At 42.0% G+C, this 13029-nt stretch overlaps 1 protein-coding gene across 13 annotated transcripts in view; it reads left to right on the top strand.

Moving 5' to 3' along the window:
- Positions 1–10352, top strand: part of Mylk (myosin light chain kinase) — a 244422-nt gene extending 234070 nt beyond the window's left edge. For 11 of the 13 annotated variants that reach the window (XM_058583501.1, XM_058583500.1, XM_046458049.2 and 8 more), the window contains 3 exons: positions 3292–3421; positions 4894–5025; positions 8267–10352. In XM_058583501.1, coding sequence (XP_058439484.1) covers positions 3292–3421; positions 4894–5025; positions 8267–8517 — 513 coding nt within the window. In that variant the 3' untranslated portion in view covers positions 8518–10352. Of the gene's footprint in view, positions 1–3003; positions 3131–3291; positions 3422–4893; positions 5026–8266 lie in introns of those variants that run through there. The other 2 variants (XM_046458056.2, XM_046458051.2) reach the window with 2 other exon arrangements.
- The last annotated feature ends 2677 nt before the right edge of the window (positions 10353–13029 follow it).

Here is a 13029-nt window from a genome sequence, read left to right as displayed (position 1 = left end):
AGACCAGGACTTGGAGGCCTATAGGTAGCCATCTTTATTTTCTGGGAACCAAAGATCCCAGCAGAATGGATCAAAGGACACCAGGGGAGAAGCCTTAGAGTTAGAGCAGCACAGACCAAGCTTGGCCATCCTATTTGGATGTTGTCAGGAGACATTGTAGTCTTCGGGCTATTGGTATGTATGTGGGGCCTGGATGGCTGACAGGTGCTAGGTTACCAGCTCGACTCGGTTTGCCAGAGACAGACCCCCCCTGGGAAACCCCTAATCCTGGGCAACCTGGGATGGTGGGTTATTCTAACTTGTTTTCCAAGGGCCGGGTTTCCTCCACTGTGTTCGAGGTCTGGACAGATCTTGCCCTACCTTGGTAATTGCCCACCAATGAAAAGAAGGCTTTCTCAAAACAAGGATGGAAGTTAGAAAATTGAAACTTTGCTGTTTTGATTTTTATTCTCCAAATTCCCAAAGGTCTTGGTAAAGCAGCAACTGATTTTCAGCTCAAAGGCTTGAAACTGGAAGACTAGAACATACAGATATATTTCTTTCTTAGCCTGACAAATAACTTCCTTACCAATGTTTTTCTACAAATCAGTTTCCAAAGATTGAATTCTGATGTAGATTATTTTTAAATTTTTCCTTATTAAGCACTTGCGTTTCTCCCTGGTTAGGAAATTATATGCTGAATATCTACATCTGCTGGAACACTTCTCTGGGTGACACTACTTGCTTGTTAACATATTTGCTGCCTCCTCTGAAATACATAACCCTTTTTGATTGCCTCATTCTGATAATTTCACATTAGTCATTTTGTTACAAAATAAAACCAAGAAGAGAAAAGATATCATCTCTCCATATCACATAAGCAAAGATGGTCTTTATCAATCTCTGTCCAGATGTCTGGAATTAGGGAGCCCATGAGCTCAAAGGGGGTGTTCCCTACTACATAGTCATGAGTATGAATCAGTCTTTCTGTGGAAGACTAGAGTTTCAAGAAGATCAGAATATTCTGATGAAAAGACCCTGAGGCCCAGAAAGGAAAACTAACCTGCACAAGTCACACAGTAGTTATAGAAATAACCTGGCTCATGTTGGGAATAATCCCTCTGAATTTAGAAATGCCTAGCCAAGGACAAATCAATCTGTGTTGGATAAAGGGAATGGAGAGCAGAGAAGAGTGGAGTCTGAGAGTTAGGCTGATCAGGAAGTAGGCTGTTGAGACAGACCTTGATGGCACAGGTAGGGCTATTATCTTCTTAGGGATTCCTAAAGGCGTGGCAAGCTCTCTTGGGAAAAACTAGGTCTCTCCATACACTAGCCAACAAACAGTTCAGCTAGGCCACTGGTGACTGGCCTCTCCCAGGAGAGCAGGAAATGTTGCCACATGGTGTCCATCTGCAGGGACATTCTCTGCAAAACCACTGGGCTTCTGCACACCATTGCATTGTCATTGCTCACCGTCTTCCTTCCTCATCACCCCGCCGAGGTTTCCTGGGTTCTGTTTAGAGTGACCCAGCTCTACCATGGCAGCAGAGGTCCAGAGGCACACCCACAGTACAGTGCCATGTGTGGAGGGTGGATGGCCAGAGGACAGAGCAAGGTGGAATATCTGTCCAGGGTGTGACTCAGAGGGCAGGGGCATGATGGAAAAGTGATCACAGTTGCAACAGTAGGTCTCTACTTAAACCACACACAGACAATTTTCTGTATGATTCCTTAGCATCCTGAAGTTCTTTGCTTTTAATTTTTTTTTTTTTTTTTGGTGCTGGGGATTGAACCCAGGGGCAGGCACTTAATCACTGAGCCACATCCCTAGCCCTTTTTAATATTTTATTTAGAGACAGGGTCTCGCTGAGTTGCTTAGGGCCTCGTTAAGTTTGGCTTTGAACTTGGGATCCTCCTGACTCAGCCTCCTGAGCTGCTAGGATCACAGGCATGCGCCACCACACCCAGCTGAAATAATCCTTTTACTGAAAACACTGACTTCCCAGCTAAATTGAGGCTTTACTGAGCTTCTTAAGTGTGGGAAGTTAATTCAGGAGGAAAACGGTTTTTGCCTGTGCAGTGTGTGGTCCGGTGAGCGAGTGCAGAGCATCAGGCCTCTGGAAAGGCTGTTTCTTTGCTCTCTCAGAAGGGGACAAGTGGCCCATCTGAGGTCACAGCTGCTGGGCTTCTGCAGATGTCAGCCTCTGGATGCCTAAGAAAGCTGCTGTGAGGCAAGATGGAAAGACCTGGCCGTGCTGTAGCTTTCTTATCTTAGTCATTCCCACTGGCTTTAGAAAAAGGGTGAGAAACTTTATTGAAAGATGAGAAACACAGTTATACACTTTTGAGGATTTCTTGACCTAAATCCTATGCTTGGTAGAATTTTCACAATCCAGAGAAAGTAGATCTCAAGGGACTGGGGTCATGGCGCAGGGGTAGAGCCCCACACATGCGAGGCCCTGGGTTCGATCCTCAGCACCACACAAAAATCAATCAATCAATCAATCAATAAAAGTATAAAAGAAAGAAACTAGATCTCAAGTTCTGATCCTTCTCAGCAGCAATTCCACTCCTCCCAAAGTTCCTCTTCGGGTGCTGCTTCTCGATGCCTGAGTGTTGAGCAGGGACTAGCACCCCTCTCGACTCCACTGTGCTGTCAGAGACTTGTGCTGGGGCCAGCCCAAGTGTTTCTCGAAATCTCCTAAGACTCTAAATCATTGACTGAGCTAAATGGAACTGTGGAGATCTTCTTGCCCAAACCCTCCTAATACACAGAAGGAAACTGAAGTCCAGAGAGGTTAAGTGGAGCTCCCAAGGTCAACAGAATGTTGGTTTTTTGTTTTTTTTCCTTGTGCATCAGGACCCATGGGATCTGTAGTAACTATTCTCTTGACCAGTTATAATCCTTTCACTGGCATTGTTTTACAAGAAACAGCCCCAGTGGGCCCAGTCAGCAATAAGTCTTTGGAGCTGTCTCAGCCTGCAGTTGCTTTATATAAACTATCCCTTTTATGGGAGTTGAAGCACAGTATGAAAAGGGTTTTTGTTTCATGTTGACCTTGTTTAGTCACATTAACGCACACACCAGCTCCAGGCCCCATTCCATTCTCCGAACATCTTCGGACACGCCGATAGTGCTGAGCAGAGCAAGGTTGGGCTCAGTCCTCCAGTAGGACCTCTGCGCTCGCTCGGGAGGCCCTTGGTCCAGGGAGCAGCTGCTTCTCCCGGGCTGGGCTCTTCTCCCCGGAGGCCCAGCACTGCTCCACTGGAACCAGGGACACTGCCTGAGTCCAGACTGTGTCTGTTTTCCAGAAAACGGGCAATGCTGTGAGAGCCATTGGAAGACTGTCCTCTATGGCAATGATCTCAGGGCTCAGTGGCAGGAAATCCTCAACGGGATCACCAACCAGCCCGCTCAATGCAGAAAAACTAGAATCTGAAGGTAAGGAGCCTGGTAAAAATTCAAGAAGATTTTTTTTTTCCAGCCAGTTGGTGAGAAAGAAAGGGTTGGGGTAGAGGAGCATTTTGAATATTTGGGGTTTGGCTCTGTGTGTGTGTGTATGTGTGTGTGTGTTAATGTATCCTACAAGGATAAATTCAGGAGTACTTTTAGGTTTCCCTGACAACAATTACTAAATCTAGCGAGTATTCTTTAATTGTTTAACCATGTGTTTAACTATTTTCAGAGGAAAAGTTATTCTATGCCTACTAGAACTAGATGACCTCGGCTCTTCTTTTCCCTCTATTTTGCATAAAAATTAATAAGGACTTATTAAAAACTTCCCTTTTATTAAAAAATTGAGACATATATTGATAGGCAAAGATAAAATAAAAATCATATACAGTTGCCTAAATTTTTTAATATCCTTCCATTTTTCCATTGTCCTGTAGTCTTGTTTGGAACAAAAATTAACGTGTATAGTCTACATTCTCTGCCACTGTTCATGCTGCTGAAACAAGTTAGGCTGAGTGGGCTTTGGTCAGCAAGCCTCCTGGAGATGAGAGGTTAGCTCCTTGCCCACCATTTTTGGGGTGCTGTCCCACCCATCTCCTCAGCCAAGGCCTTGGCCTCTCCCTGCTTTGGGTGCACTCAGGGGCTGGCAGTTATCTTCCTGAACTGCCTCTTTTGGCCAGAGATGCCCCTCGATCCCATACTACCTGATGCTTTTGGTATCCACAGGTGAGACACTGAGTCTAGATTCCTTTTGTGCAGAGGCAGAGTAATTGGCGAGGCTGCTGCTTGCTGCTCTGGAGCTTCCTTGCAGCCAGCGACAGTCTGTAGCATGTGGGTCTGGTCTCTCCAGAGCCACTCCTGCCTCTCACTACACGTCTCAGACGAAGCCTGAAGAGACGAGAGTAGACACAGGAGCCCCTCCAAGTTCCATCTTTTCCCCTGGACCTATCCCATAATACCAGTCCACAGCCATACATCTTCGAGTCCACCTAAGCGTGGAACACAAAACTCGGGCAAGTTGACAGTGCCTCTAGAACCTGGTTCCTCCCTTCCAAGGAGCAGGTGAGCATCCTGCTGCAGTAGGAGGGCGAAGGATCCTTGAAATAGGAAGGCTGGAGAGGTTCTGTCCTTTTCAGACGCCCTCAACCCATCCTGACACAGCAGGAAATGCAGCCAAAACCCCTTTCTGAAGATGACTTCCTCTTTCAATGTATTGGCATCAGGGCGGGGAGAGGCTGAACATTTCCCTGTTTTGGGTACAGTTCTCACTGCTGCCAGAAACCATTTGGCAGAAGGCCAACCATCCCCAGGAGAAGTGCTTATGATTCACTTCGCTAAGCTGCATTATTTGCTAAATTCTAGCAAATTCTTTTTTTTTTTTTTAAGTCAGCCTTTTTAAATCAGGGGAGAAGAGAGAACAAGGAATAAAGAAATGACCAGCTTCTCTCCTTGTCTTCTAGAAGATGTCTCCCAGGCTTTCCTCGAAGCCGTTGCTGAGGAGAAGCCCCATGTAAAACCCTACTTCTCCAAGACCATTCGTGATCTTGAAGTTGTGGAGGGAAGTGCTGCTAGATTTGACTGCAAGATCGAAGGTAAACTGAAGCTCTGCTTCTCACACACTCCAGGGGTGGCCCAGAAGCAGCCTGTGTAACATGGCAGGGCTGTGCTGCAGCAGGAGGAACAGCCAGACTCTGAGGTGCACTGGATCAGGAGGAGCTGGTTCCAAAGGGCCACTCCCTCCACCCTGCCTCTTGAAGGGTAGTGCCCTTCAGTGACTTTCCCACGGGCCCAGCTGATATTTCACCTACTTACCCCAGCCACCAGGCTTATTGTGGGCCTTCCTGGCTGTGTAACATGCATAATGAAGTGAGCTTTGTGAACTGCTGAGAAGCCTGTGAATTGCCCCCAGAGGCACTGAAAGGGAGCTTGGCACAAAGGACAGAGAACTGGAGTTGGCAAGTTCTACTGCTTATTGACAGGCTCAGTGACAGTGGATGAGTCTGCTGGGTTTAGGCCCTTTATCTATAAATTGACATCTAACCCACAGTGGCCCTAGTAGTTCTGTGAGGTCCCATACATGAAAAGGGAAAATCTTTTGAGTCTTTAAAGTGGTCATGAAACAGTGCCAGGTGTGGTGGCACACACTTATAATCCCAACAATTTGGGAGGCTGAGGCAGGAAGATCACAAGTCCAAAGCCATCCTCAGCAGCATCCCTGGGTTCAAACCCCAGTACCAAGGAAAGAAGGAAGGAAGGATATTGTTGCCTCTGGGCATGGGGGTTTATGTGTGTAATCCCAGCTACTTGGGAGGCTGAGGCAGGAAAATCACAAATTCAAGGCCAACCTCAGCAATTTAGCAAGACCCTGGGGGAAAAAAAAAAAAAAAAAAAAAACAACCCTGGGTTTAATCCTCCGTACCAAAAAAGAAAAGAGGTCATGAAGTAAAGGGGAAAGTAGGGGCTTGGTAAGCTCAGAGGGAGAGCATGCAATGTGACTTGAAAGTAAGGGAAAGTTAGGACCCAAGGACCTTAAGGGATCTTGGCATGGTGCCTGAGAAATTAGCAGAGTTGATGACACAAAGCTGTTCTGTTTCCACAGATTGCAACATTCTAGAAATTCTAGGAGCAGGATAAGTCAGGCCTCTTTGCTTCAAGTCTGGGACTTTCACATGCCAACCAAAGTGAAGAGTTTTTTCCCCATTTTGTTCTGAGCACGTAAAGCACAAAAGTTTATTGAGCGATTTCCCCAAGGTCACACAGCACAGCGTGGCCTTCCGAACAAACCCTGTCTCCCATTCTGTGCAGCTTTCTATCACTGTGGCCATGATGCCTTTGAGTAAAATAACCCAGCCTTAGGAAGGAGAAACCAAATTTTCTCCTCACCTTTATATTATCTAGATGCCTTATAAATATTTTGTCTACCACAATTTTTCTCTTTTTTTCATCTGATTAAAAAAAAATGGGGCTGTGCTGCCTTTGGTAATATGAAGGTTCTCAGATGGGCTTCTGCTCAAAGCCAGAACCGCCGCCTATAACTCTCACCCTCACCATTGTCCTTGGTCTTCTGAGTTCTTTCCTTTTTAATTTAACATAGTGATGATCATCTTTTGTATGTAATCTCCTTAAGATTATCTCCTTATATTTGTATAACTTCTCACTGGTACTTGCAAGAGAAATTAAAGCATATGGATGTTGTTTGATAAAAAGAAAATTATACTTAAAAAGAATGTTAGAATTCTGTTAAGTTTCTTTCTTTCTTTTTTTTTTTTTTTTTGTACTAGGGTTTTCACTCAACCACTGAGCCACATCCCCAGCCCTTTTTATATAGAGACAGGGTCTCACTGAGTTGCTGAGGGCCTCACTGAGTTGCTGAGGCTGGCTTTGAACTCCTGTCCTCCTGCCTCATCGCCCCCTCCCCTAGCCACTAGGATTATAGCATGTGCCACCATGCCCATAAATTCTTAAATTCTTCTTTTTAATATTTATTTTTTAAGTGTAGATGGACACAACACAATGCCTTTATTTTTATATGATGCTGAGGCTTGAACCCGGGTCCCACCCGTGCTAGGAGAGCGCTCTACTGCTGAGCCACAATCCCAGCCCCAGCAATTCTTAAATTCTTGTGTCTAATTTTTATTCTAGCTTGGACCAAAATTTTTTCCTCTATAAACACTTCTCCAAAATAAATAAATAAAAATTTTAAAAATGCTTATCCAAATTTTAAGAGAAAGACAGTTGAAATATTATATATAGTATAGATTTAAATATATATCTATATATATTTATATCTATATAATTTATTTAAACCTATATATCTATATAATATGTTTAAACCTATACTATATATATAATATATGTATATATACATATATGCAATGTTGATGACACTCATGTATATATACACGCTCCACTTTAAAATATGTATTTATTTTATGTGTATGAATTATATTGTTTTGTGGGGGGCGGGTACTGGGTATTGAACCCAGGGATGCTTTACCACTAAGCTATATACATCCCCAATCCTTTTCAAAATTTTTATTTTAAGACAGGATCTCACTAATTTACCTACATTGTGATCCCCCTGCCTCATCCTGCTAAGTAGCTGGGATTTACATATGCACACCACTGTTCCTGGCTTATTTTATTTACTTTTTAATACTGAACTTCGTGGAAACATGACTAACATGAAACGAGGCCAACCAGTGAATTCATTTCCAGTTATCTGCAGGCACGTTACCTGCATCAGATTAAAACAAATATGCTTTTTTTTTTCTTAGCAATATCATCATTTCCTCTCATGTTTTATATAGCTGTTATCTGCTTGGTTGAGTTGTATTTTATGTACCATGAAAAATTCACCCATTTTAAGTGTACAACTCAATTATTTTTAGTAAAGTTTTCGTCACTCACCCATCAGCACAATTCAATTTTAGAATATTTCCAGCACCCCAAAAAGATCCCTTGTGCTCATTTATTCTGAATATTTTTAATTTAAAAGTTAAGCTTTTATATAAAAGAAGACAATGTATTTTCCTCCAAAAGATATTCAGCCCTAAGTGTGCAGTCAGAGTTGGAGCATTGTTTCAAGGAGGGCTGGTGAGGGCCCAGCACGGGTAGGAAATGGATACCCTTGAAATTACCTTATTTGGGGTTTCAGATCATAGTATTCATAACACATGGCCATGTGTCAATATAGATATCAAAACAGATGCGAAGAGCCAGCGTCAGAGTTTTTCCCTTGACCACCTTAATCAATAGAGAGTCGCTGGTATGAATCGATAAGAGACTTTGAATAGCAGACTCTGCAACCTGTGTTGTCTCCCTGTGATGCAGGATATCCAGACCCTGAGGTCGTCTGGTTCAAAGACGACCAGTCAATCAGGGAGTCCCGCCACTTCCAGATAGACTACGATGAGGATGGGAACTGCTCTCTGATTATTAGCGACGTCTGTGGGGATGACGACGCCAAGTACACCTGCAAGGCTGTCAACAGTCTTGGAGAAGCCACCTGCACAGCAGAGCTCATTGTGGAAACCATGGAGGAAGGAGAAGGGGAAGGGGAAGAGGAAGAAGAGGAAGAGTGAAACGAAGCCAGAGAGAAGGGGGTTCTAAGTCATTTTTAAAAGGACTGCTTCTCTAAAGCTCAAAAAACTCGAGATAGTAAAAGCACCTAGTGTGATAGATTTTTCTAGTTAGGCCATTTGGGGGTTGATTCTTTAGCAATAGCAGTTGATACCTAGCAGCATTATTGATGGGCATTAATTTGAATTAGCTGGCACCTTAAGATACTAGTGCAGCTAGATTTCATTTCAGGAAATCACCAGCAAAATGCCTGACCAGTTGATTTTGAGAGAAGGTAACCAAAAGAAATTTTTACCTGGACAAAATCATAAATTCCCCAACTGAACACACTCATGAAAATAAAGGCCACAAGGGCTTTGGGCCCGGATGCCACAGTTCAGCTCAGAGGGCACCTGGAGATGGAAGGCCTTGCCCCAGCCCCAGACTCCAGAGAACCGCAGCATTTCACTCTGAAAGCAGTTGAGCCATTTTAACTTACAAGGCACACTACTCCAAAGTATGCTGTAGATAGATGTTAGGCCGTTCCGTTTCCCTGTCCCTTTCAACCTATTTTTCTGAACCTGTACTTGTCATGAGTTTTGGCTCTAAGGACATATTAATTATGTTTCTTAGATTCTGAAGACAGGTCCCAGGCTCATGGATGACTCTGGCTTCCTTAGGAAAGGAAAATATCCTTTTCTTCTAAAATCAGTAGGAAATGTAAACTTATCCCATTCCACAAATGTCTAGCAATTTCTGACATTTGGATAAAAACCCGTGGAAAAAATAATTCTTGCTAATGTGCTTTTCTTATTCAATCAGGATTCAGATTTGTGCTATATTACAGAGTATCCAGCCTGCATGCGTGGTAAAGATGTTTGTGTCTCAATGTAGGAAAAACCAGTTTGCTGAAGTTAGTCAATTATTTATTGGGCACTATGAAACCAATTTCAATAGATGAACAACTGTAGAATTCCACGTACTTTGAAATCTTCTGCAAGATAGTCTTGAGTTTAATAATCTTCATTTTCAACACTCTCCAAAGAGCTTGGCCTACCTTACGGGTCCACTATATTTTCCTTCTCAAATGTGCATCAGTCATGCCTGGCCCCCAGCCTTGAAATATATTCTTAGACCTGATAAATGCACTCAGACTCGCATCTGTAGGAATTTTTAATTTTCTTTCACAACCTTGGCACTTAAGTTTTTGTCTTTATAAAACTTTCTGAAGGTCATAAACAAAGACCATAAACTGATGCTATACCCTAGTGCATTTCCTCTGTGTGTGTGTGTGTGTGTGTGTGTGTGTAACATTCCAAATACTCTTTTTTTTCTTTTCCACTGTTTATAAGGTGCAGCAATTTACTATTTCAAGGGACTTTTTAATAGTTTCTTTAGAACCAATTTTAAACTACTTCTGTGCAATTCTTCACAGTATCAGCATTAGAATTTTGATTTTCAGTCTTATTTTTTTCTTCTATTTTAGCTGCTTTTTGCTAGTTTCAAATTGCCAGTATTTTTCCTTTTTTTTTTTTTGCTTTTTTAAAGTTAGTTTTTTTTCCTTTATAACCACAGTATTGCCACAGTTTACTATAATAAAGGGGTTTTAATTTGATTTAGAGCATTCAAAGCGTTTTTCATCACTTTGTGTTTGAACTATAATCTGTGTGTGTGTATGTTTGTGTATGTGTGTGTGTGTGTTTTGTGTGGGTGCATGGGTGGTATATATGCGTGTTTTCAGGTTAATGCCTTCTTGGAATTGTGTTAATGTTCTCTTGTTTATGTGCCATCAGAATGGTAAATGAGAACACTACAACTGTAGTTAGACCACAATTTTTAAATAAAGGATATCACAGTACATGCTGTTTGTTCAATCTTTGCAAACTTCTCTCTCTTTCCTCCACGCTACCAATTGTAGAGTCCACAGGTAACATCCTGATAACTAAAACCAAACACTATCCCAAACATATGTGAAAAACTGACTTGTAGTGTTGTGTTTTACTAAGGAACAGAAGATACAGATATAAAAGATGTAAACACTTCTTGTTTATTCAGATGACCTAATTTAGTTCAAAGCTCTTCTCAAGTGTCAGTTTAGTGCCATTACACTCTAGAAGGAGTATATTTTATATAGTATCAGCACCTTGTAATGCTAAAATCTGTGTGATGTTTTTTACATGTGACAAAATCATCATCATCACTGATTTTATTTACCAGAGCATGGTTTGAGTTGGTGACATTAGACAAGTTCATTATTGGCAACCAAGTCTTTTTCTATGTCTCAATAATGAAGGGTGTGCTCAGGAAGCTGTCAGTCCTGCTGACAGGAAGTCCATTATTGGATATCAGCTAATAAGTCCCCCATGTCTTGGGCTATTCAAGTAATATTGTGACTATTCTAGAAAGAATTCAAGACATGTAGTTAAGTGTTGGAATGGATGATTCTGTGGTTCCATAGTCTACTCTGGAGAGAAGAAATTCATTGTCCAGTTAAGATTGAAAAGTTTTCATTTTTTTAGGGCAATCATGATCTACAAATTTTCTTGGTGAGGAATTTATAAAAGAGAAGGACTGTTTTTATTCCTTGCTAGCAAAAAATGTATGATACATATTCTGCACCAGAAAAATAACTAATACACTTTATTCCATTCATTTTCATCCCATCATTAAAATCCGTTGAATATTCCTTACATTGCAGATCTTCCCATCAAAAGATATGTCTATGCATACCTAGAAAGATATGCTGATTCTTGTCAGCTGACACTTTATATGAAGTCTCTTTTTACCAAAATGTTTGATATTTGCACTTTGTTTCCCATTTGATGAATGGATGAATTTGATGAATCTGTGCTAATGAGTTTGAAGGTGGTGATGGAAACTGAATTCTGAGGAAACACACTTCTCCAGTTAACACAAGCAGTACTGCTGTCCTTATCCCCTGGGGTCTCCTCTGTGTCTTGAGGGAGGATGGCTACTGTCTGTGGTAGGGGTTACTGAGGCTTTCTGCTGTCCTGGTTTTCTGAGTAGGTCAGGCTGGGTGAAGAGTTGGGTAGTGAGCTGGGAACAGAGTGTTAAGTGTCCTCTGGGCAAAAGCACTTAAGTGCTGGTGCAAGACTCTCCATAACAACAGGCCAAATGTGGGATGATGGCTGCTCTCTCCACCTGGGTCCCCAGCCAACCTAGAATTGCTCATAACCAGCAAGAAATAGACCTCAGTTCTTACAAACCACCAAAGGTTTTAGGGTACTTTGTGGCTGCAGCGTAACCCAGACTATCCTGAATCAAAGTTATCACCATATTCTAGATCTGTGAGGGCCAATGTGGTAACTAGTCACAAGTGGTTACTTCAGTTTAAATTAAATGAAATTGCAAGTTCAATTTCTGCCATACACACCTATAATTCCAGCTTCTTGGGAGACTGAGGCAGGAGGTTCACAATTCAAGACCAACCTCAGCAACTCAGCAAGATCCCATTCGAAAAATAAAAAGGGCTTGGTGTGTAGCTCGGTGATAGAGCATGTGCCTAGCATGTGCCAGGACTGGGGTTCAATCCCCTGTAACACACACACACACACACACTCTTCAATTCCTCAATTTCATGAACTATATTTCAAATGCTTAATAGTCACATGTGACTACTGGCTATTATGCTGTACATAATAGATTTGAACCTTCTCCAAAGTTCTGTTAGCAGTATTGTAGATGGACAATTAAAAGTTCTATCAGCTGGGGATGGGTTTGTGGCTCAGTGGTAGAGCACTTGTATCACTCATGAGAGACACTGGGTTTGAGCCTCAGCACCACATAAAAATAAGTAAATTAAGGTTTTGTGTTCATTTTTTTAAAAAGGAAGAAGAAGAAAAAGGGCAAAAAAAAAAAAGTTCTATCAGCAAAGTTCAAAGTTGCTAAGGTGGCCTTGAACTTGTAATCTTCCTGCCTCAGCCTCCTGAGTGGCTGGGATTATAGGCATGTGCCACCACACCCAGCTTCAGTTATTATTCTTAATTCATTTTTATATTCATATGAGATTTTTCATTTTTTAATATATTTTAAAGTACCACTTATATGCTTCTCACCTCAAAATCTAAATATTCCTGAAATTCACAAGCAATTACTAGACTACTTGTGATATGAGACCACCAGCAAGGCTAAAATTTTTCAATGTCTTTGGAACTTAGAGCAACTTGAGGTATAGGTGCATCCAAAGAGGACATATAAGACATATCTCTTCTACAGAGAAGGAGAAAATCAGGGGCAGAATTTCCACCACAGTGATCCAAAAGGAAAAGGGAGAAGCCATCTTGATAGTCACTTAATCACAGCTGGCTTTGACCAGGACCCCTTCCCATTAGAACAGGTGTATGGTGCTTGGGGTCAACATTAAATTTCCAACACTGGGCGGACCCAATGATGCACTACTTGGGAGGCTGAGGCAGGAAGATCACAAGTTCAAGGCCAGCCTGGGAAAGTTAGTGAGACCTTGTCTCAAAATAAAAATAAATAAATAAAAAGAGCTGGGGTCAAGCACCCTTGGA

This window comes from Marmota monax, unplaced genomic scaffold (assembly GCF_021218885.2).
Source record: "Marmota monax isolate L192 unplaced genomic scaffold, Marmota_monax_Labrador192_F-V1.1 WCK01_AAM20220418_F8-fsc00052, whole genome shotgun sequence".
In the NCBI taxonomy this organism is placed as follows: Eukaryota; Metazoa; Chordata; class Mammalia; order Rodentia; family Sciuridae; genus Marmota; species Marmota monax.
Note: the sequence above shows the minus strand (reverse complement) of the source record. Positions and strands in the feature narration are given on the sequence as shown.